The following is a 21900-nucleotide window of genomic DNA, read 5'->3' on the forward strand; positions in this document are numbered from 1 at the left end:
CAAAGAACATTAGATAGGGTAAATGATTTTAAGGAATGAGCAGGGAGAGAGGATGAACCGACATGAGTAATACTCAAACCTGAACCATTACCGATAATTATTTCATTATGGCCATCATATGTGGAGACACCGGAGAGATTAGTGACATTTGAGGTAACATGGCGAGAGGTACAGGAATCAAGCAACCAAGTAGGAGAGGCAGTGGAGCTGTCATGGGAGGTAGAGTTAAGCATTGACTGAGTTTGTGAGCAGGATTGAAGCTGGGACAATGTTTGGCCCTATGACCTTGTGTACCACACCACTGACAATAGCCACGGTAACCAATGTCGGTGGTATTGTTTTGACGACGGTCGTTGTCAGTGATGAAAGGTGAGGTGGATTCAAAGAAACCATGATAATTATTACGAAAGCGAAAGAGCCACGATCTTAATTGGAGTTGTTGGAGAAAAAACCATGATGGGTGTTGGTTCGTTGGGAGCTTTAAGTGACATTGGCAGTGATGACAGGTGCGGCAACAACGGTGTCGGCACGCGTGAGGGCAGTTTCATGTTCAACCAACATATCATGAAGATTTTCAAATGAAGTAGAAGAGTCATGGGAACGAACGATAGCAGCGATCTCCTTAAATTCAGAACCAACACCATTAAGACTATAAAGGAGAAGATCATCATCGAAAAGAGGGACGTTGATGATGGCAAGTTCGTTGGAGATAACCTTAACATCTTGCAAGTACTGAGAGACGAGCTTATTCTCATGACGCATTAGAGTAAGGCGTTCCTTGAGACCAAGAACACGAGCACCTGCTTTGCTAGCAAATAGATGGAGCAACTTGTCCCAAGCCTCTTTGGAAGTCTTAGCAGAGGCAATAAGAGAGATGACTTGTGGTGAAACTGATGCAAGAATAGCATAGAGGAAAAGTTGGTCTTGATGAATCCAGAAGGAATGGGACGCAGCTTGAGTGGTTGGTAGGGATGGACCAGAACCACCAACATAGCCATAAGGTTATAGCTAAGAAGCAGCGCGCTAAACTGGGCACGCCAAGAGGGGTAATTTGTGGGTGTAGTTTGATTGAAAGTTGTGCGGCAACATTGATGGTGATTAAGAAGGTACGGATGGTAGAGCTGGTGTCAGTGGCGAGTGGGGTGAAAATTTCAAAAGATTCAATAGCCATGACTATGGAAAGCTGGAGAGAAAAAAAAAAAAAAGATCAGAAGATACTCATTAGGGCTGTGATACCATAAAGAGGTTAAGAATAATGGTATATTTCATAGCTACTTTACAAGTACAAGACTTATGATTATATAGAGTTGAATACAATCCTAATACAATCAGAATTGAATGACTAAATCAATCTTGATCAAATGGAATAGGAAAGACAACTAGCACATGTCATGGTTAACTTTCATATGGAAGAGCAGATGATTGTGGAATGATTTGGGTTGTTGATGACGTGATCTCCTTTCATGTAGGAAATTCCCTGATTTATATACAACCATATCACCACATGAATCTTTCTTTTTTGTGGTTTTAATATAGGATGCTTCTAATTGGAGCATGGTTGTAAATGAACCTTGTTCAACGGAAGGGAACTTCACAATGTTTTGTCCATAACGGACTAAGACCAACTGTTACGCATTGTTTTTGCATTTTACAGCTTTGATTTATAAGGATGTTTGGATTGAGGAAATTATATAGTACAAGGCTTGCAATTGGGTATGAAATTACATGCTCGCCTCGGTTTTGATGGCAGACTAGAATAGAATACCATGCATGCTTAATTATGCTATACATAGTTGATCAAACTATAGGTAAGTTGGGGAAATGCAACTCAAGCCTTGTGTGTAGATGGGTGAATTGAAGCATGAACAGTTTTTTTAAGTTGGTGAGTCACAGCTCGGAGCTCATACGAGTCATATAAGGTGCTACAGTTGTGCCCGAGGCTCAGCCTCCATAGAAGGAAATATATATATTTAAATAATATAATCATGCGGCTATACGCTTTAAATATTAAAATATTTAAGAAGTATAACTGGGCGACTATATTATGTAAATATATTTTAAAGAGTATAACAGGCGGCTATACTTTTTAAATTTATTTTAATATTTAAAGAGTATAGCCGCGCGGCTATACGATTTAAATTTATATAGCGGCTATACGTTTTAAATTTATGTTCTCGAATACAAATTAGCGCTCAAGAAACCCAAAAATCAATCTTAGGATTTGGTTTTGCTTCGATTCCTACACTCTGAACTTTCCCTCTCTGTGTGGATCAAGCTAAGGCTAGGGTTTTCTCTGATCGGCGCGATCCATCTCCATCTCCACGGAACGTCACTGTAAGTTCCCTTGTTTTTTTTTTTTTCAAAAACTTTCAATTTTCATTTTCTGAAATCTTCACGGTTCAATGTATTTATTGATTATTATTTCATAATCGAGACACACTCATAGATATGTATTCGTTGCTACATATTACACTATTCCGTTTGGTTTCCGAGAAATCGGAATAGAAAGTGAAGTATGAAGCGGGTTTTGTGTGTTGCTTTGGTCTCTAAAGATGGAGCATGGAGGTGTTTTGTTTTTCCACAGGACAGGACTGTCATTTAAATTAAAATATCACTAAATTATGATACAACTGTGGTGGACTTTGTATTTCCTTCGTGTTTACATGTGTTTTGTATCTGGCTGTTACCTCTGAATTTTGATATGAAGCCAATCATGGTAGCAGGTGCTTTGTATTTGGAAGGAATGATGTTGTTTTACTTGTGAAACTTTTTCAGTTTTTTATAGGTTGTTGAAGCGGTTACAGTAAGTAGCACCTATCAAAAGCATTGTTCGACTCTCTCTGTTGCACTTGCACATGATGAATTAATTAGGATAATGAGTTCGGTTGTCAAATGAGTTTATGGCTTTTGATAATGTTATTGAATGATGAAACCATATTGGAATTGGAGGATATATGAGTTTGAGCCTAATTATACTGGGATTGGGCAGTTTGATGCTTATGTGAATGTAGATCAAACAAGTAGTCATTGAGGATGGATGATGATGGTGACTGTAAACACGAATTTCCTGCGATAAACGAGACAAGAACACGTGTACAAAATAATTTTGTATTAATGAAATTTAGGGTTACAATCTCTGTATTGAATCCTCTGATTCGATCTCCAAAGTGTTTAAAGAAAATTTGTGTTTGATACAAGGGTCGTAGAGACTTGATCTTGATCAAACGGGTAGCACGAAGCTTGTTTGGTGTTTGGGATTTTTCTTTGGTGAAGGAACCGGCACGTATTTGTTGTGCTTGGTGGCTCTTCCAAAGTAGGGCGAAGAATGCAGAGAGTTTTCTGTTTCTTCTGAGTGCTAGGTTTTTTTTTCTCCGACCCCTTCTTTCGTCTTGAAGCCTCCTATTTATAGGCTTTTGTCGGATGCTTGACCTAAATAACTTTCCCTATTTAAAACCTTGATTTGTGGGATTCTGATTTGATTTAAATCAATTCCCATAATCTGGCGATTTAACCAGATTATCTTCAATTGATTGACCTGATTAATATTTGATTTAAATCAAAGTCAATCACAGAAGATTCTTTCCTTTAATTTTGTCTTCATCTTGAACCGTTCGATGCACTCCGTCGGATGTCGCCATGTGTCATTTTTGACAACTAATCCGATTTTGATGAGTCACATGCCACATGGGCGAATTACGGGGCCCACGATTTAATCCACCGAACCCTAATTATTTTCTTGTCAATGAAATTTATTGCACCAAAATTTCTTTGTCTACAGTGACATTGATATTTTTTTTTTCCAATTGGAACAAGAAGAATCCAACTTATCGCCTTTTTATTTTCTCTTGCCTTATCGCTGCTCTAGTTGGAATTTTGACTATAGCCCACTCCGCTTTCTAAAGGAGGAGAAATATCAATCTAAGTTGGATGAAGGCAATAGCCAGGTCAAAGAAAAATCCAAAGGCACGTCAAAAAGTTCCTATAGCTCCTCATACTTGGGTTTAAGAATCGGTATCTCGTGGAAAGAACTTGAATTGCTGTGTATGCTTAAAGTCCATGAGCCCTTCTCAAACTCTTGGGCCTATGACAGCTTTAGACAGTTTTAGTCACCGTTGCAGTATTTGTGGTGCAGCGGCTCACCTAAGCTGCTCTTCTGCGCACAAGGATTGCAAGTGTGTATGCATGATGGGGTATGAGCATGTGATGCACCAATGGGCTGTCCGTTGGTATGAGGTAACAGATCAACCTGAAACTTCTTTCTGCAGCTATTGTGAAGAGCCATGTAGTGGGTCTTTTCTTGGTGGATCCCCAATATGGTGCTGCTTGTGGTGTCAAAGATTGGTACATGTGGATTGCCACAGTAGCAGGTCCAATGAAACAGGTGATATTTGTGATTTAGGTCCATTCAGAAGGTTGATTCTATCCCCATCCCCTCTTTATGTAAAGGAACTGAGCCAGACTTCCGCTGGTGAATTTTTGAGCTCCATTACTCAGGGGGCCAATGAGATAGCATCTTCAGTATGTGCAACTATGAGGAGTCAGAGCAAGAAGTCCAAGCATGGAAATGAAACCTCTGTTGACACGGGAAATAGTGGTAGTACCGGGGATATGTCCACAGAAAGCACAGCTGATACTCATCAAGCTGTTAATGGTTCTCATGAAATTGAGGAAAACAGTAATGGTACTTTGAATGTGGATTTGCAGCACCAAGATGGTGATGTAGATAGGAAATTGGATTCTAAGCCTAGTTTCAAAATGAGCTCGTCAAGCAATAAATAAGAAGGTTGAGTTTCAGGTTTTAGGGATGAAACAATAATACGAGTTGATTGATTTGTCACCAGATTGAATATTTTTCTCAGGTTTTAGGAATTTACTGAGGCGACGATTGAATATTCTTCTCAATCCTGTTCAGGTTTGATTTCTCTACCATCTTGATTAGTTGGAAAAATATATTTGCCTACATTTGTTTAGCCAAGTGAGGTGTTTAAGTAAGGTTTAAGGTTTAAATTTCTGTGGTGTAAACAAGATTTCCCTTCTTTTCTTTTCAAATGAGCCAAGTAAGGTTATTACTAAGGCTTAAGGTTTAAATCTCCGTGGGTTTGAAAAACTAAGATTTGCTAGTTTAGTTCCTTAGCGAATCAGGAAGTCCTAACAGTAAATTCTAATTGCTGATGATTATCAACATCACGTGCTGGGCTTTCTCCTCGGTTGATTTCTATGGAGTTTGGTGAACCTATTCCTCTATTATTATTTCTGATATATCATATATTGTTGCTTAATTGTTGCATGTGCTTGTGTTTCATGTAGGTTTTTGAGCTGAGCTCAACACAAGGACCGGGGGTGGGTCTTTATTTATTCAGAAAGGTGCTGCACTTCAGAATTCTTGTTTGTGGGGGAGATGGTACTGTTGCTTGGGTTCTGAATGCCATAGAAAAGCAAAAACTTTGTCTCCTCCTACAGTTTCTGTTCTACCTGCCGGAACGGGGAACGATCTGGCTAGAGTTTTGTAATGGGGAGGTGGTTTGGGCTCAGTGGAGACACAAGGAGGCCTTTGCACAATTTTGCACCACATAGAGCGTGCTGCAGTAACCATTCTTGATCGTTGGAAGGTAGCAATTGTAAATCAACAGAGGGGAAGCAGCTCCAATCGCCAAAGTTTATGAACTATCTCGGTAAGTAATCATATTACCTTGTGATCATCTAGTTTATAAATGGGATACACACAGAGTAGTTAGCTGGAGTGCCAGATTTTGGTTGGATTTTTCTGGTTATCAGGTTCTTAGTATGTCTATAGTTATTGACTTGAGTTATGGCTCAACAAACTTCTCAAATCAGCCCACATTAGTTTTGTACCCCTAGTATTACTCGGTTTTATTGTGTCAGTTATCAATTGGTTTGTTGTTTATTATGAAAAATACTGTCAAATGGGTCAGTTATCAATGGGCTGCTGAGAAGCCACTTGGTCATGCAGCTGCCATTATCACTGATGTTCTTGAGAATGCTGAGACCAACCATGTAATAAGTGCTGTGCAGAAGCAAGCTCTTGTTCAAGAAATGGCACTGAGGCTGACTTAAAAGTTTCCTCTTGCTGCTTGCTGCTTAGATTAGTAATCAAAGTTTTGATTGCATCTTCCTTTTCTTTCTTTCAGAAATATTGACATGTTGTATACCACCATATCACCACATGAATCTTTCTATTTTGTGGTTTTAATGGGATGCTTCTAGTTGGAGCATGTTGTAAATGAACCTTGTTCAACATCAATGGAAAGGGAACTTCACAGTTTTGTCCATAACGGACTAAGACCAACTGCTATGCATTGCATTTTACAGCTTTGATTTATAACGAGTGTAGCTGGACGGTTATACTTATATGAGTATAGCCGTTCGACTATACGTTGGGAATACTTTTAAAATTTACTTTAATATTTAAAGATATAGCCGCCGGCTACACTTGTTAAATATATTTTAATATTTAAAGAAAGTCGAAAAGTCAATAAAAGTCTATGCAAAGAAAGTGATGTTCGTCACTTGAGGCCCAAGTCATCTACAAGATTAGAGATGAAAATAATTGGCCCCTGCGTGGAGATTGCCCACTTAAAATTCGGCTCAACTTAATTCTCAATTTAAATAAAGATTCCCATTGACAAATGAAATCCGGATTAACAAATAATTTGGTGTCATAAATCAACTGACTTGTCCGTTAAAAATTCTAAATTTTAATTAGCATAAAGTGGCCCAAAACTCTGAAAAATGAAAAAACAAGAGTCGTTCCATCGGCATTGCTAGCAATCAAACTTCTTGTTCTTTCCATTCTAACGGAGAAGAAATTCCATTTAGGAAACGCTTTGCCCTTTCTATAACTAAATTAAATATAGATATTTAGTTATATACTCATTCTTAGCACTAATAATATAGATAAACCCTACTAGGGGTGGGCGCGGTCCGGTTCGGTCCGGTTCTCACCTCAAACCGAAACCGAAACCGGTATTATTTAACCGGTCCGGTTCGGTCCGGTTTAGGCAAAAAAAATTTCGAAAACCGGCCGGTTCGGTTCTAACCGGTTCCGGTCAGAAAGGTTTTGAACCGGATTATTAATTTATTATTTTTTTAATTTTTTTTTTTAAAAAAATTATAATAAATAACTTATTTTTTTAGCTTAAAAATGAACAAATAATCCAATTCATACATTTAGAAATTTTTTGAAGTTGAACTTGGAAAATTAGTGATTATAAAAGTTAAAAAATGGCATTAGATTTTAAAATTTTGTAAAAATATAAATATAAAATATATGACCAGTCTGGTTCGGTCCGGTCCGGTGCGGAGAGATGTAAAACCAGAACCGGAACCGGTTCGGTCCGGTTCCGGTCCGGTTTGTTGACTTTTTTGGTCAACCGGTTTTTTTTCCGGTTTTTTTTCACCGGTTCGGTTCGATGTTCCGGTTTTCCGGTCCCGATGCCCACCCCTAAACCCTACACTATTTAATTTCTATAAACAAACTCAAAAATGACAGCTGACTCGATTGAATTTAATTTTGATTATTAAATTACTTTGATGCCCTATTGAGTGTTTTGGATTTTTTATTATTATGAGGTTTTGGGGTTGGGTTTGTTTTAAGAAATCAATGACAGTTTTGTAATTTAAAAAAAGTTAAAAGCCTTTTTGTTATGTTGTAAATGAGCTTTGGGTGTGTTTCTAAAGTTCATTTCATATATGGTTTTTTTTTTTTAATAATTCGGGCTCTTATATTAGATATAATAGTGAATCTCCTAATTAAATATTATAATTTGGAGTCATATGCGATTGAATTGAAAACTCTACAAATCCATTTTTGAATCAGAAATAATTTTTAACAAAATTCAATGGTTTCCAATGTATGGCTACGTTAATGAGTTACCTCTAATTGCTAATTGATTGCTCCATTTTCGAGTAACTTGAACATTGGCTTACTTGTATTTGTATAGGTACGTATATAGTTGTGTGTGATGGTCATATTTAAGTATTTTTCATGGCCATAGATAACTGAATTCTGAGTGGGGATTAATCCCACTCTTCGAGTGTGAGAACACCTCATGGTATTTACCATTAAAAAAAAGAGCTCAAATTAACAAAGTATTTGAAAAAGGCAAAAAAAACAAAAACAAAAAAAAAACAAAACAAAAAAACAAAAGAAGTTAGAGGAGCTTCCTAATAAAAGATAAATGTTGGAAAACGTCATGAAGAATCAAATTATGTTTTAATATTCATTTGAAGCCTCCATTCCACCACCTACATATTCAAATTATAAGGAAATCGTCCCTAAAGTTTGGGGTATGAGCTACACGGTCTTCAATTACACACGAAAAATATTGTTTTATCAAACATGGCATCGCATGTTACGTTCAACTGTTAATCTGGACCGTATCGATTAAACGTATTTTAGTTTGCAGATTATCAGTTTGACAAATTAATTATTACTAGCTAGCTAACATGAAGATGCTTTCACAAGTTAAGGAAACCTTCGAATTAAAGTGAACCAAATTGTAATTCATTTATTTCTTATAATTCTTATTCTTAATTTTTCAGCTTCGCCATTTGCAGAAGTACATGACCTTTCATTTCATAGATTATTGTTTTTCCACAAGGTGATTCTCTAAATTACTCTAGTATGCAGACAAGGAAATCGAACTCAAATGTGAAGGGACGGAAAAACTATCTTAACTAACTAACTTAAACCACATATATTATATTACAATTGATAAACAATAACCATGGACGAATATATTCAAGATTGCAGAAACCCAATGTCAACGACTGCATGCATGCTTCAAGGTTCCTGCATTATTCTAAATATATGTATGAGTATTTCCAGAAGGACATGCCTTCCGGTAAAATTAATGAATATTAAAGTAACCGAAATCCCATAAACAAGTTTTGTTTTGTTGGCCCGGTCAAGGACTATTAGCTTGATAAAGTGGTTGTTGGAGCCTGGTGTCGCAACTTGCAAGCTTAAGAGGTGGTCCCCTCCAATCATCTTGTGAGTCGTGACAATAAACGAAGAGTGTTGCTAAACAAATTCTAAAATTAACTGAGTACATCCTATGATTTAAGTAACACTATATTTAACTACCAAAAATACTCCTGGTACACCCTAATAAACTATATCACACAACACGCTAATACCAATCCTAAACCAAATTTCTCTTTTAACATGAATTCATGCCCTCTTTTCAAATGTTGGGTTTGCATCAAAATCTTTAATTTTCTAAGCTGGTGTGAAAGTAGATTTGCTAGCTCCTTCAATTCAAAGCTTGATTCTTGTAAATTCTTGTGATATTCTTTATTTATTTCTTATTTTTGGATTGAACTTATTGCCCTCCAAATATATTCTACATTCTATCATCTTCTGAAAGTTTTATGGGTTCCTTTTCTTTTTTCTAGGTAAAATGAAAGTGCTCCACACTTCTTCTATAGAGCAAGAAGCCATTCATTAATTGTTTGTAAAACTTCGTGGTCATAACTCCAAAAGAATATTTGTCCTTATAGATTGAGTAGGGTGTACTTATTAAAATTATATTTGTTTCACAATTCAATATATCATTTTTGGTCATTTTATATTAGGGTAAATTAGTAATTCAATAAATAATTTGGTTGTAGGGTGTACTCAGTTAATTTTGGGTCATTGGATACAGACTTGACCCTTGAAAATTAAGATAGCTATCTTAGAGATATGATTCAATAATAAAATATTATTTATTAACGGGATCTAGCTCAATGAAAAATGATCTTAATTTGCATATTAGTGATCTCATATTCGAACCTTCATAATTTTGACAAAAATAAAAATAAAAATCATAAAATGTTATTTACAGCCTAGGTCAAAAACTCTATAAATTGAAGCCTCCGCCAAGCAAACACAAACAAGATACAATGTTCTCAATCAAAAGCATTAAACTGTAGCACCTCTACAAGTTCTAAGTTTTTTTCTTCAGTTTATTATTCATCTTTTAGTCTTGTAAGTTTTTTTCTGCGTACTTACAATCTTTATTTTGTTTTCTAACTCATTTTAAGTCTTGTAATAGAAAGCATCATATTCAATAGTTTGCAATTTTGAAATTCACGAAAAATTTGCGTCAATTCATGGACTTCTCTAAGGCCGACCAATTTCGTAGCAACCGCCCCATGCATACATTGATACTGGTCAAGACAAGTCACTTTCAGGAGGGTAAAAATATCAAACCTGATTAATGATTCCAAGAAGAAATAGTATGAGTGGAACAAATGAAAAGATGGACAAAAGAAGCAAACTTTCAATTATCAACTCGTGTAAGCTATCTAGGGCAAGTAGGAGGTAGACACGAAGACCCAAGGAAGTTATTTAGGGCAAGTTGCTGATACAGTAAGAGAATCATGTCGTAGAAATTCCCTGTCTACTCATAGAAATGACGTTACAGCACGAATGTTTCGGCCAAACATGTTCAAATTAAATTCAGCAAGAACCTTCCAGTGGGCAGAAAGAGGGGTGTATGTTTAGTTTATCAAGTTAACGTATCAATTCTGACTGACACATTCACATTTACCCACATCACCATCAAGAAATGTCAAAAATCAAAATGACAAGACGTATGTGTCGTAATAAAGGCTATTTATGCCCTTTAGGAGTGCGTAGAGAGACTTAGAATAACATATTATGTAATGTAAACTTAAGATCGCTACGTAAAAATGACGTAATTAAATACGTTTTTTCTTTTTCTTTTTTTGGTGATCAAGATGTAATTAAATACGTAAACAATTTATATTGAGTAATTATATAGTGGGGTGTGTATGACCATTGAGTTTAAGTAATATTTTGATACCATGAGTAGAGAGACTATCATAACATTATATTATTATTACTAGCTCCTTGCATGTGCCAATTAGTTTTATTTTTTATCTTTTATTTTATTTTTAGAAATAAGAAAAGATAATATGGATAGTTATGTTCCATAAAAGTATGACATATTATTTTATTTTTTTATTTTTTTATTTTTTTAATATAAAAAAATATGAATTTACTATATTATCCTCATTTAATTAATAATTTTAATTCTTATTGTTTGAATTTGATTTTCTAGTATTCTTATTTGAATTCAAATGGAGGGTACTTTCTTATTTACATTGTAAACTTAAGTAAATAGAGTAATATAAAAATAAATAAAAGTAAAAGGACAAAGACATTTACTTAAATATTGAAAATGGAAATAAAGTAATCTGTACACCAGTTAAGCAAATGGGCAATTTGAAGCACCTACAATGATTTTTCCGATGAAGGAAGGTGCAGCTGCACCTCCTTTCCTTTAATAGGTCCGCCCCTTGAGTTTAACTAATATTTTGATACCATGAGTAGAGAGACTATCATAACATTACATTATTATTATTATTATTACTAGCCCCTTGGCACATGCATGAGCATGTGCCAATTGGTTTTATTTTTTATCTTTTATTTTATTTTTAGAAATAAGAAAAGATAACATGGGTAGTTATGTTCCATAAAAGTATGACATATTATATGATTTTATTTTTATTTTTAATTTTTTTAATATGAAAAAATATATGAATTTACTATATTATCCTCATTTAATTAATAATTTCAATTCTTATTATTTGAATTAATTAAGGACATTTTCTAGTATTTTGAATGTTTCACAATTCTCTGTTTTTTGCTTTATATATATAGATTATGTAACAAAAACTTAATAATTTTCGATTTATGTGTCATTATACATCTCATCACAAAATTACCATGTGACTTGGCGAGACGTGAGAGGAAACCAAATGAAACTTGAACTCATCAACTCAAGGACTCAACCAAGGGGTATGACGACCCATTCCAATATCTTGATGGCAGCTACCCATAACCCATAACCCATCATATATAATTTTTCTCGTGCTTGACACATATTGCGGTTTAAAATAATAATAAAAACCTATACTTTAATCATAGACCATTAGCAAAACTTGTTGCACACAAAAACCATGTGTTATGGAGAAATTCATATCTGGGGTTTGCATCTAGCCAAGTGTTAAACTGGGATTGAACAAACAAGACTTCCAGGAAGCTCACTCAACCTACCACCACTCACAACATGGCATTTTATCCTCCAAATATAAACTATATGACAAAAACCTCCATTATCTTATAAATGTTCTTCTTGATCTTACCTTAAAAAAAACCGAAAAATATATATATTTTTTTCTCCCATCAGTTGTCTTTTATTTACTCATTTTGCATTGAAACATATGTTGATATTGTAGTTTATTATTGCTATATTTTTATTTTCTTCTTTCCCTTATCTTGTTCTCCACTAAGCCTACCTAGCAAGTGTTGTTGTTAAGACAAAAAAGAAGTTGCCCTTTCCATTGTCTCCATATAACTTCCTTAAGAAAACTCATTATCTTTTTTCAAATCCATCGGCGCATGAGAGTTGACAATCTCCCATATTATTAGGAGTATATAAATGGGCAAGGGGCTTTGTGCTTTATAATCTCCTCACATCTCACGTTCTCAAACCCTACCCAGATATATAAGTCCCCGGCTCTGCTCCTCTGCCTCTCAACCCAGAAAGCTTCATATTTTCCTGCAAAACTTTCAAAAATGGATGTCATAAAAGGGAAGTGGAGCAAGAACTTGATTGCCAAAGCATGGAGGAGATGCAGCTTACAAAGAGAGAGCAGCAACAAAGGGTTCAAGCTCAGCTCACTGACCAAGAGCAAGTCATGGGATTGCAGCTTCGGTAATAGAAAGAAGAGCAAAGGCCAAGTAGCTCCAAATGGGTGCTTTTCAGTTTATGTTGGGCCTCAAAGACAACGGTTTGCGGTGAAGACGGAGTTTGCGAATCACCCGTTGTTTAAGATGTTGTTGGAGGATGCTGAGACTGAATACGGGTACAATTGGGAAGGGCCGATTTTGCTTCCTTGTGATGTGGATTTGTTTGTCAAAGTGTTGGCTGAGATGGAGTGTACTGAGAAGGATGTTGGCACTCCAAATTGCGGGTTTGTTAATTATGGTTCTTTGATACTTCGTAGCCCGGCTCGTCATCTAAGCTCGAGTATTAACAACGGTTATGGTGGTGCTTATAGACTGCTTAGTCCGTCGAGAATGCTTAAGATAAATCAATTTTAAAAGATGTATATGGTCATCAATTTATCACTGTTGGTGGTTAATTTTGTTGTAATTCAAGCACTTTCATAGAGAAATGCTATATAAATATAGATCAGAAAAATATTTGAAGAACCACGGCTAAGTGTGTTGTGGTGATAAACACATCAAAATTCCTGGTTCACTGAATTATCTAAATATACAAAAAACTGTGTTTGTTTAGTTGTTTTACCTCTTTTAATTTTTATGAAATATTTCAATTAGATGAACAACCTATGCTGCTAGTTCGATTTTAACATGTTGGTTTTGTTTGGACTAAATGATTCTCTCAAAAAAAAAGAAGGTAAAGGAATTTTTGTGTCATAAACAAAAAAGAATTTTACACATACATCTATTTTGAAACTAGGGAGAAACACTTCAAATTAGTGATACATTTGAATGAAAGATCATTGAAATCCTGTATATTTCAAACAACAACTAAGCATATTTTCCTCCTCTTGTCCTCATCCCCCTTCTTTTTCTCCCACCCTTTCCCTTCCTCTTACCCCCTATTCCTCTCCCCAGATAATCTAGATCTGTTTGAATGTAAGTCTGTTTGTCTATTTATTTTATTTGATTGTTTTTGCAATGTTCTAGGTGGCTGGTGTTGTCTTTGTCTCGACGACGACAACAATAGTGACGATGGATTGTGTTTCTCCTAGAGAAAGTTGTGATACCTGGTGGCTGATGTTTTGTCTCTGTTTCAACAGCGGCGGCAGCAGCAACACTGGTAGTAGTTATTGGGATGTGATGCTCTTCTTTACTCTGTGCCAACCAAAGAACTATGCTTGGTTATAAGAGGTTTTCTTTGTTCGGTTCTGAGTTGAAGTGGAGCTTTTTTCAGAGGTCTTTTTACTGTTGTTTATGTGTTCCTCCATCATGTTATCTCCTAGTTTCTGCTATGGTATACCTTGCAGTTTGTGTGAGTATTAAAAGACTATGATTTTGCTCATAGAATGCTTCTTTTTACAGTTGGGATGTTCTACGGTCCTCTCATGTAGGTCTACTGTGTTAGTCTATAGTTGCAGTTCTCGTCGGAGGTCTATGTGTTAGTTTTCGTTTTTTATTTGTTCTTTTATTGTAATGGTCCAAAGTGACCTGAATTGGACTCTCTTTTTAGTCCATGACATGTGTAGTACTCTTTCCTCCCATGGGGTTTGTCCCATGAGGTTGTCCTATGAAGATTTTAACAAGGCCACTATATCATGTCGTTCTTTATACGTCTTTGATTCTATGAATGAATTATCTTTCTAAAAAATAAAAAATAAAACTAAGCAATTTGTTACCGAGTCAAAAATAAAAAATAAAACTAAGCAATATTCATGTCTTTATGGTCATAGATTAAATGTGAATGTATTTCATGCCATAAGTCATAGCAAAAACGTCAACACAATCTACGTGCCTCCATAGTCCACATGCTAGTTTGTTTCCCTATTTTAAAAAATAACTCCACACATAATTTTCCTCCCCCTTGTCTGCTCTTATCAAATTGTATTTTTCTTGTGTTGTGGAATTACCTTTTTTGGCATTTGGACACGTTTTCATATAACTCTGTAATATTTATCCTTTTATCGTGTTTTTTTATTCATTGAGCTGCAAAGTTATAACTAACACATCAAGTGGCCCTCGCTTGTATCCCTAATGGATAGTGGCCGGAAAAATCCATGTAGGTGTTGGATTTGCCCCTTCGCTCTCTAGCATTTTAAAAAGTGTTATCAAGGCGCACTTCATGGAGTGCGTCGATCTGAGGCCTCCTGAAATCGCATTAAGGCACCATTTGTTTGACAAGTTAAACGATTGAGGCACATGCTGTATTGCAGAGGAGTTGTAGAGGTGTGTCGCTTATGGAGGCTCTGGTTCACAAATGAAGAAGACAACCCTATTTTTAATTTTCACAAACGACGTCATCCTTCGTTTATGTTTAATGAAATGCGTGATTCAATGAAGTTGTTTTTTAAAAATCAAACTCTTCGATTTTGGTGCAACCTAGATAACAACAATTTTAAGATTCATTATTTTGCTTCAATTACTTGGTTGTTATAATAAATATTTCATTATAAGAGCATCCACAACTATGCTCTCTATTTTTTAGTTAAATTTTAGCTAAAAATATATATATAAATATTTTAGGAGCTCTCTATAAAATTTAAACTCTAATCATATTCTCTAGTTTAGGAAGTCATAAATGTTATACCTCTTTTTTAATTGGTCCATTTCTATTAAAAAAATAATATAAACATTAATTAAATGTTTGAAATACTCATTAAATAAAGCAACATTAAATTATAGGGAGCACTAAGAGTCCTTTCTCTCTCCTCAAATTTAGGAGCTCCTAAAGGTCTCTATATTTTAGGAGGTGAATAGGGAGCATAGTTGGAGTTGTATTTTTCGAATTCCTCCCTAAAATTTGTTTAAGGATGTAACTTAGGGAGCCCGTTGTGGATGCTCTAATAATATAATACCAAAATGCTTATGCTCCCAATTTCAAGAAGCCCATCTGTCCAAAAAATAAAAACAAAGAAGAAGAATCCTTGCACGATGCTCTCACATCACAATTTGAATATTAGACTTTTTGTTTCATTAGGACTTGATTGACACAACTTGTTTGTTGATCTAATCTTTTTACTGTAATAATATGTTATTATTATTATTTTTGTATTTATTTTATCGTGCTAATCAACTCTAAAATTATCTAAGGGTCTAGTTCATTTCATAATATGTTTTTTATTCAGTCCTTAGGCAGTACCAAAATCATTATTGCCCCTCCCTTGAAAAATTCATGGATCCGCCACTGCTCATGGATTATGACTTTGCTACAAAAATAAAATGTTATTCAAACTTGGCCCTTGAAAAAGCTGCCCTTGTCATTATTATTAGACTTTATGGTATGTTTATTAATCCGTAATTAGATTATGATGAATTGAATTGAGGATGAGTTGGATTGAGGAGAATTACGTTCTAGATTCTTATTGAAGTTGTTTACTAAACCATATAGAATTGGGGTAGGAGTGGTACTAATTACTAAAATGTCATCGTTGTTGGGTTAAAGTAGATGGCAAATTTGGAAATTTTAAAATTGTGTGAAGATATAATGGGTAAAAAAGGTGAATTACTAATGGGTTGGTTCTCTAGGAATTAGAATATCACCTCTCATCTAACAACTGAATTATGCAAAATCAGGAATTCAATTCCTAATTTTATGTATGCTCCACTTACTTTTTAATTCCTTGATGTGAAGTAAACATGAATCCTCCATAGGTGGAATTTAATTCTTGATGAGAATTCCAATTTCTTTAATAAACACACCATTAGAATACAATGTATATGGGCGTATGACTTGCCTCGGAGTTTTTTAAGGGTATTGCACCTTTATATAGGGTTTGTTTTGTCATTTTTCGCTATTTTAATTTAGGGAGATTCACTATTATACCCAATATAGGGGCCCAAATTATAAAAATACCTCATATGAAATGGACTTTAGAAACATACCTAAAGCTCATTTACAACATAACAAAAAAGCTTTTAACTTCTTATAAATTACAAAATTGCCATCAATTTCTTAAAACAAGCCCAACTCCAAAATCTCATAAAAATACCCAAAACACTTAATAGGGCATCAAAGTAATTTAATAATCAATATTAAATTCAATAAGGCTAGCTGTCATTTTTTAGGTTTTTTTTATAGAAATTCAATTGTGTAGGGTTTATTTAAAGAATGGGTATCTCTTTAATTTATAACCTGTTTTTCTAATGTTATATTCTGTTTTCCTAATATTGTGATCAAGTGTGCTCGTCGTTAGCTTATGCTAATATTCGTCATTCAAGATGATTTTTCATTTTGATCTGATAAACTTTCTACCTTTGCCTATAAATTACAGGAAAAAAGAAATCCCAGTGGCCAAGAACAAGAAAGAAGATGGAAGGAAAAATATGAAAAATATTCTCATTCTTCCTGCTTTTACATCAATTTGAATTGTGGCAAGCACACTTCTTTGATTTTTGATGTTTTGTGCTCAGACTTCTTTGGGATTGACAATGATTTTTGGGTACGTAAAGTGTGCTAAATAGAAAGTTTGCTGTCGGTTTTATGCATTGACTATTCCAGTTGTTATTGCTGAATTATGCAATGAATTATGCCACATTAGTTTGAATATATTACATAAGTTTCTGCTTGAAATTCAAAATACAATGAAATTATGTGAAAATATAATCCCATGATACACATGAAACGCAGCAACACCTCTACATAATATGCGTCATTCTTACCTCATAATAACTTGCTAAACAACACAACCAGCCCTTTCGAAGCTTCTTTTCTCAGCCTAGCAGCCAACGTGAAAGTGCAATTTGAGGAGTATTGTTTGTCAGATTTCTTGAATTAATTTTAGCATGCTTCCCTCTCACATACTTCATGAATTTCTCCTCCTCCATATCTGAAAGTTTTAACATCTAAGAAATTTAGAACAGGACAACGGGTGCATAATGGCAATGAATATGATGGATTGACTGGTGCCGTAAGGCAGTGAAGAGAAAAGAACATTCAAATGACAAGAACATGACTACTGAAACTACATTTCAAACCCAAGAAAAATCGTATTTATCACATGTTTTGCAACTTTATGAAAAACAAATGAGTGTTTTGCTGAGATGTGTGAGATCATATAAGCACAGCAAGTGCAATACAAAATACCAAACACAGAAATATCACATCATTTAGAATAAACAATAAGAAGTCCACCAAAACTGACCACAAAAGGTATAGACTTTCATTGTCAAAAACATACGATTAACAAGCAAAGAAACTGCCTCTGTTGCACCCATACGCTAAAAATTGGGGGTATGCGCGTATCAGATACGCTCCAATACGATACGACTCCGATATGACAACGTAAACACTCAAAGATTCATATTTAAAATGATTTGTCATGAAAATCATTGAATTGTAGCGTTGAAATGATATCCACTATTATATTGATTGATGGAAGTAGACCACCCATATCAACATTTGTTGCACTAAAAAAAACACTCAAAAAGGATAAGAACATGATCCGTGGGAAGAAACAAGATGGAGATAGGAATATGTATATATTAAACATTCAGACTATGTCACACTGTCTATCTAATCTTAATCTTTTTAGTTTCCCCTAATATTTCTATTTACCAAGTAAAAGTGGAAATAAAATAGTAATTAATGGTCTATTTTCAAAGAATAAACAGTTAATAGACTGTATATCCATAAAAGTAATGGTATATTTAACAGATAAACAGTTAAGTTTGAAAAACGATGTTATTAAAAAGAATTGTCATGATATATTTTTTCTTTTTCTTTTTTTGGAAGACCTTTCCTATTGAGTGGGGTGTATACTAAACTCATACATACTACACGAATGCTACGACTTGAACCCAAGACCTTGTCAAGACTTTGTCATGATATCTATTTAAATACATTTTATGAAAACAATTTTGAAATGGCATACAATATTCATTTCTATACGGTCATAGATTAGGGCCAGTTTGGCATTGCTGTGATGTGAAAATAATCATTGTTAGATTTGCTGTGAGAGAAATCAGCTGTGAGAGAAGCAGTTTGGCGTTTGATAAACTTTTTTGTTAAAAGTGTTGTTGATACTGATTTCCGCATAATGAGAAAATGATTCATGCATAGTCATTAAACCCAATGCCCCTTTAAAACTAATTCCTGAATAATCAGAAAATGAAAGCATATTATTAGCTGCTTTCTCTCACCATAATTTTTAACAATAAGTGATTTTCTTATAGTTTACCAAACGAGCAAGGCTTCCTAAATTTTAAAAAAAATTACTTATCACCCCAAATAAACAATGCCAAACAGGCACTAAATGTGATTATTAGGTAGAATGTATGTCATGTCATAAGTCATAGCAAAAACCTCACAATCTACGTGCCTCCATAGTCCACACACTATTTTGTTTCTCTATTTAAAAAAAAATAACTCCACATATAATTTTCCACTCCCTTGTCTGCTCTTATAAAGTTGAATTTTTATTGTGTTGTGAAATTACTTTTTTGTATTTGGACTTGTTCAGATAACTCTATAATATTTATCCTTTTATCGTTTTTTTTTCATTCATTTCTATATTTATCTATATATATATAAAGCAAAAGGCAAATAATAGTAAAACATTCAAAATACCAAAAAATGCTATTGGTTAATACAAACTTTAAGAATTGAAATTATTAATTAAATGAGGATAACATGGTAAATTCATACTTTTTCATATTTAAAAAATTAAAATTAAAAGAAAAATAAGATAATGAATCCTATTTTTATGGAACACAACTACTCATTATCTTTTTATATTCTAAAATAATTTTTAAATTTTTTTTAAAAAAAAGCCTCTCACAGGCGGAAGAACGTGAGGAGAAGCTAGTATTATTGTAATCATCGTATTGATACTGTATCCATATTCTACTTTTGAGAGATTTACGTGTATCGTATCGTATCAGCATACCCGTATACTTTTGAGAGTTTTCTACATTGCTTCTTCATTCTGTATCAGGCACACATTCTTGTTCCGCGTTCCAATTTCCAAATTTATGATATGATCATTTCACACAACAGAAAAACTAGGATGTACAACTAGCAATCTAGCACATATGGAGACAGAACCTGTTTGCAAATATCAAATTTTGAGGACCTTAACATCTTTTAGTATTATCCTCATATGCACTGCAAACCTCATCAATGTCCATTTCAGAATTATCTCCAAGTGAATCATCCTCCATGTCACCCTCTGTCTCCTCTTGCTCACTTTGCAAGTCAATGTCCTCATTTTCGGATTGGCTCTCATCGAAACCATTGTCTTCCATGTCTGACATATCACTAAAATTCTCTATCTTCTTCTTCCCTCTATAACCAATAAGGCTCTGGACTTTTTCCTTCCATAGCACCAGAGGGCTTTTCTCAATCAGCTCTGATCCCTCATAAGCTTCTTTCAAGAAGACACTAAATCTCTTCCCCCTCTCCGAAACATAGAAGATGCCGAAATGCTTCAGAAGAAGTCTCATAAGCTTTTGGGGCATCACCAGTTCGTGTCGAAAGTGAGTGAGGTGATCAGTCACCAATCTCTTCTCAACAGTAAAGCTAAGCAGCTCATGCATAATAGCCACTGCCCTCTTGTCAAATTCTTTAGACCCAGCTTTGAGTCCCCTAGCATCTGCATATGGAGATAAATAAGACCTTTTCTGAAAATGATCAATTGCTCCTCTATACTTGTATGCCTTTTTGTAATTGGGAGGGAACTTCAAAGGAAAAGAGATAGAAAGTAAGCCCGGCGTATGATCCTCACTGGCCTCAGTGATCCCCATTGTCTTCTTCTCCAACTCTGTTATAGCCCAAGCAGGGTTCCAATTAACAAGTTCCAAATACTCAAGCCCCTCTTCATCTTTAACCAGCTTAAAGTGTTGGGGATATTTGTGCACCCAACCAGTCCTAAAATCAACTGGCAGAGCAAAGTCCCTCCTAAAATGGACAATCTTGTCCAAAGCAAGCCTTTTATCAACAGACATCATCAGAAAACGAGTGACATACTCAGCAGCCTTATCTTGATGTTCCTCAAGTATCCTATCCTCCTCTTCTACCAAGTCCTCAGCTTTCTTGGTCATCCCACACCATAAAACCCTTCTGTGATCCTTGTACAGTTCAAACAATTTCGGCGATTTCCGAATAAAATCAGACACTCGATGAGGTTTTGGGAGACTAATCTGGCTGCGGTACTGATCCAATGACCTAACGGGAATGATCATTTCAGGCTCTTTTTTAAGAATTTCCATCAAGAAGAGCACTTTGGATGCTATCTTCCATTTCTCAGTGACAATCTCAAGATCATGAACCCTCTTCAACTTGCTTCTGTCTTGCACCCGCTTACTGGTGGTCATAAAACGCTTCTGATCCTTTGACCACGACCCAACTGACCAGTATCTTCTCACAAACATATTGTTAGAAGAAAGCGAAGCAATGGCAGCTATAAGAATGTATGGTGTTTGTGAAAATGCCGCAGTGAAGACATTTGGTCTCGTGTGTATAAGATATTGCTTGAAAAGACCGACGGTGTTTGTGGCTGTATTGATGAAGCAGAAGGGGATGGATATAATATTAGAACGATCGCGGGAGTTCAAGCTGCAGAGCCTCGACTTGGGTGACCTGGTTTTGGACCCATGAATCTCAAACCAGGAAGAAGAACAAAAACCATACTCCGGGGCTCTTCAGACTCGGTCGTCATGAAGTTTATATTGGATCTCTAAAATAATGTTTTTCAAGGCCCATTTTGCTTGCCAGGAAGAGCAGGCCGGGCCAGTAAGGGCTGATGTTTTGTGTTCATAAGCACCAGATTACTGGGTTGGCCCAATTTCTATTTACGACGAGTTTCAAAAAATAGACATGAAAATTAGACAATCGTTTTATTAGTTCCTAAACTTAGACCTGATTTGCATTTGAATCCTTCAATTTCCAAAAGCGTTCCTATAGTCCTTCAACTTCAGTTTCGTTAGGACAAATGATCATGCCATCAATTTTGTTAACTTTTCTGTTAAATATAGGGGCAAAATGATATTTATGAAATACCGTTATCTAACAAAATTATGGGGATCATTTTGTTAGGTGGCTCTATTTCATAAAGGTGCAGCTTCGGATGGAAGAATTAGTACTTTGTTTTGGATGGATTGTACATGACGAAGAAGCCTAATCATATTTTTGATCTGAAAATATC

General features: G+C 35.0%; 2 protein-coding genes and 1 pseudogene across 2 annotated transcripts; 2 read left to right on the forward strand and 1 right to left on the reverse strand.

Moving 5' to 3' along the window:
• On the forward strand, positions 2927-6075 carry LOC18777571 (annotated as a pseudogene).
• Positions 12483-14618, forward strand: LOC18776905 (indole-3-acetic acid-induced protein ARG7). The gene is made up of 2 exons (XM_007209980.2): positions 12483-13008; positions 13751-14618. The coding sequence occupies exons 1-2, from the start codon at positions 12611-12613 to the stop codon at positions 13788-13790; spliced, it is 438 nt and encodes a 145-aa protein (XP_007210042.2). The 5' UTR covers positions 12483-12610; the 3' UTR covers positions 13791-14618.
• On the reverse strand, positions 19542-21487 carry LOC18776865 (protein ROOT PRIMORDIUM DEFECTIVE 1). The gene has a single exon (XM_007209966.2). The coding sequence runs from the start codon at positions 21125-21127 to the stop codon at positions 19832-19834; it is 1296 nt and encodes a 431-aa protein (XP_007210028.2). The 5' UTR covers positions 21128-21487; the 3' UTR covers positions 19542-19831.

Source organism: Prunus persica, chromosome G5, assembly GCF_000346465.2.
Source record: "Prunus persica cultivar Lovell chromosome G5, Prunus_persica_NCBIv2, whole genome shotgun sequence".
In the NCBI taxonomy this organism is placed as follows: domain Eukaryota; kingdom Viridiplantae; phylum Streptophyta; class Magnoliopsida; order Rosales; family Rosaceae; genus Prunus; species Prunus persica.

Bases quoted from the DNA above. Each gene is read 5' to 3' on its own strand.
- LOC18776865 (XM_007209966.2), bottom strand. From the start codon at position 21,127: ATGTTTGTGAGAAGATACTGGTCAGTTGGGTCGTGGTCAAAGGATCAG.
- LOC18776905 (XM_007209980.2), top strand. From the start codon at position 12,611: ATGGATGTCATAAAAGGGAAGTGGAGCAAGAACTTGATTGCCAAAGCA. The intron at 13,009-13,750 runs GTTTGTTAATTA...GCAATGTTCTAG, and splicing joins GTTGGCACTCCAAATTGCGG to GTGGCTGGTGTTGTCTTTGT.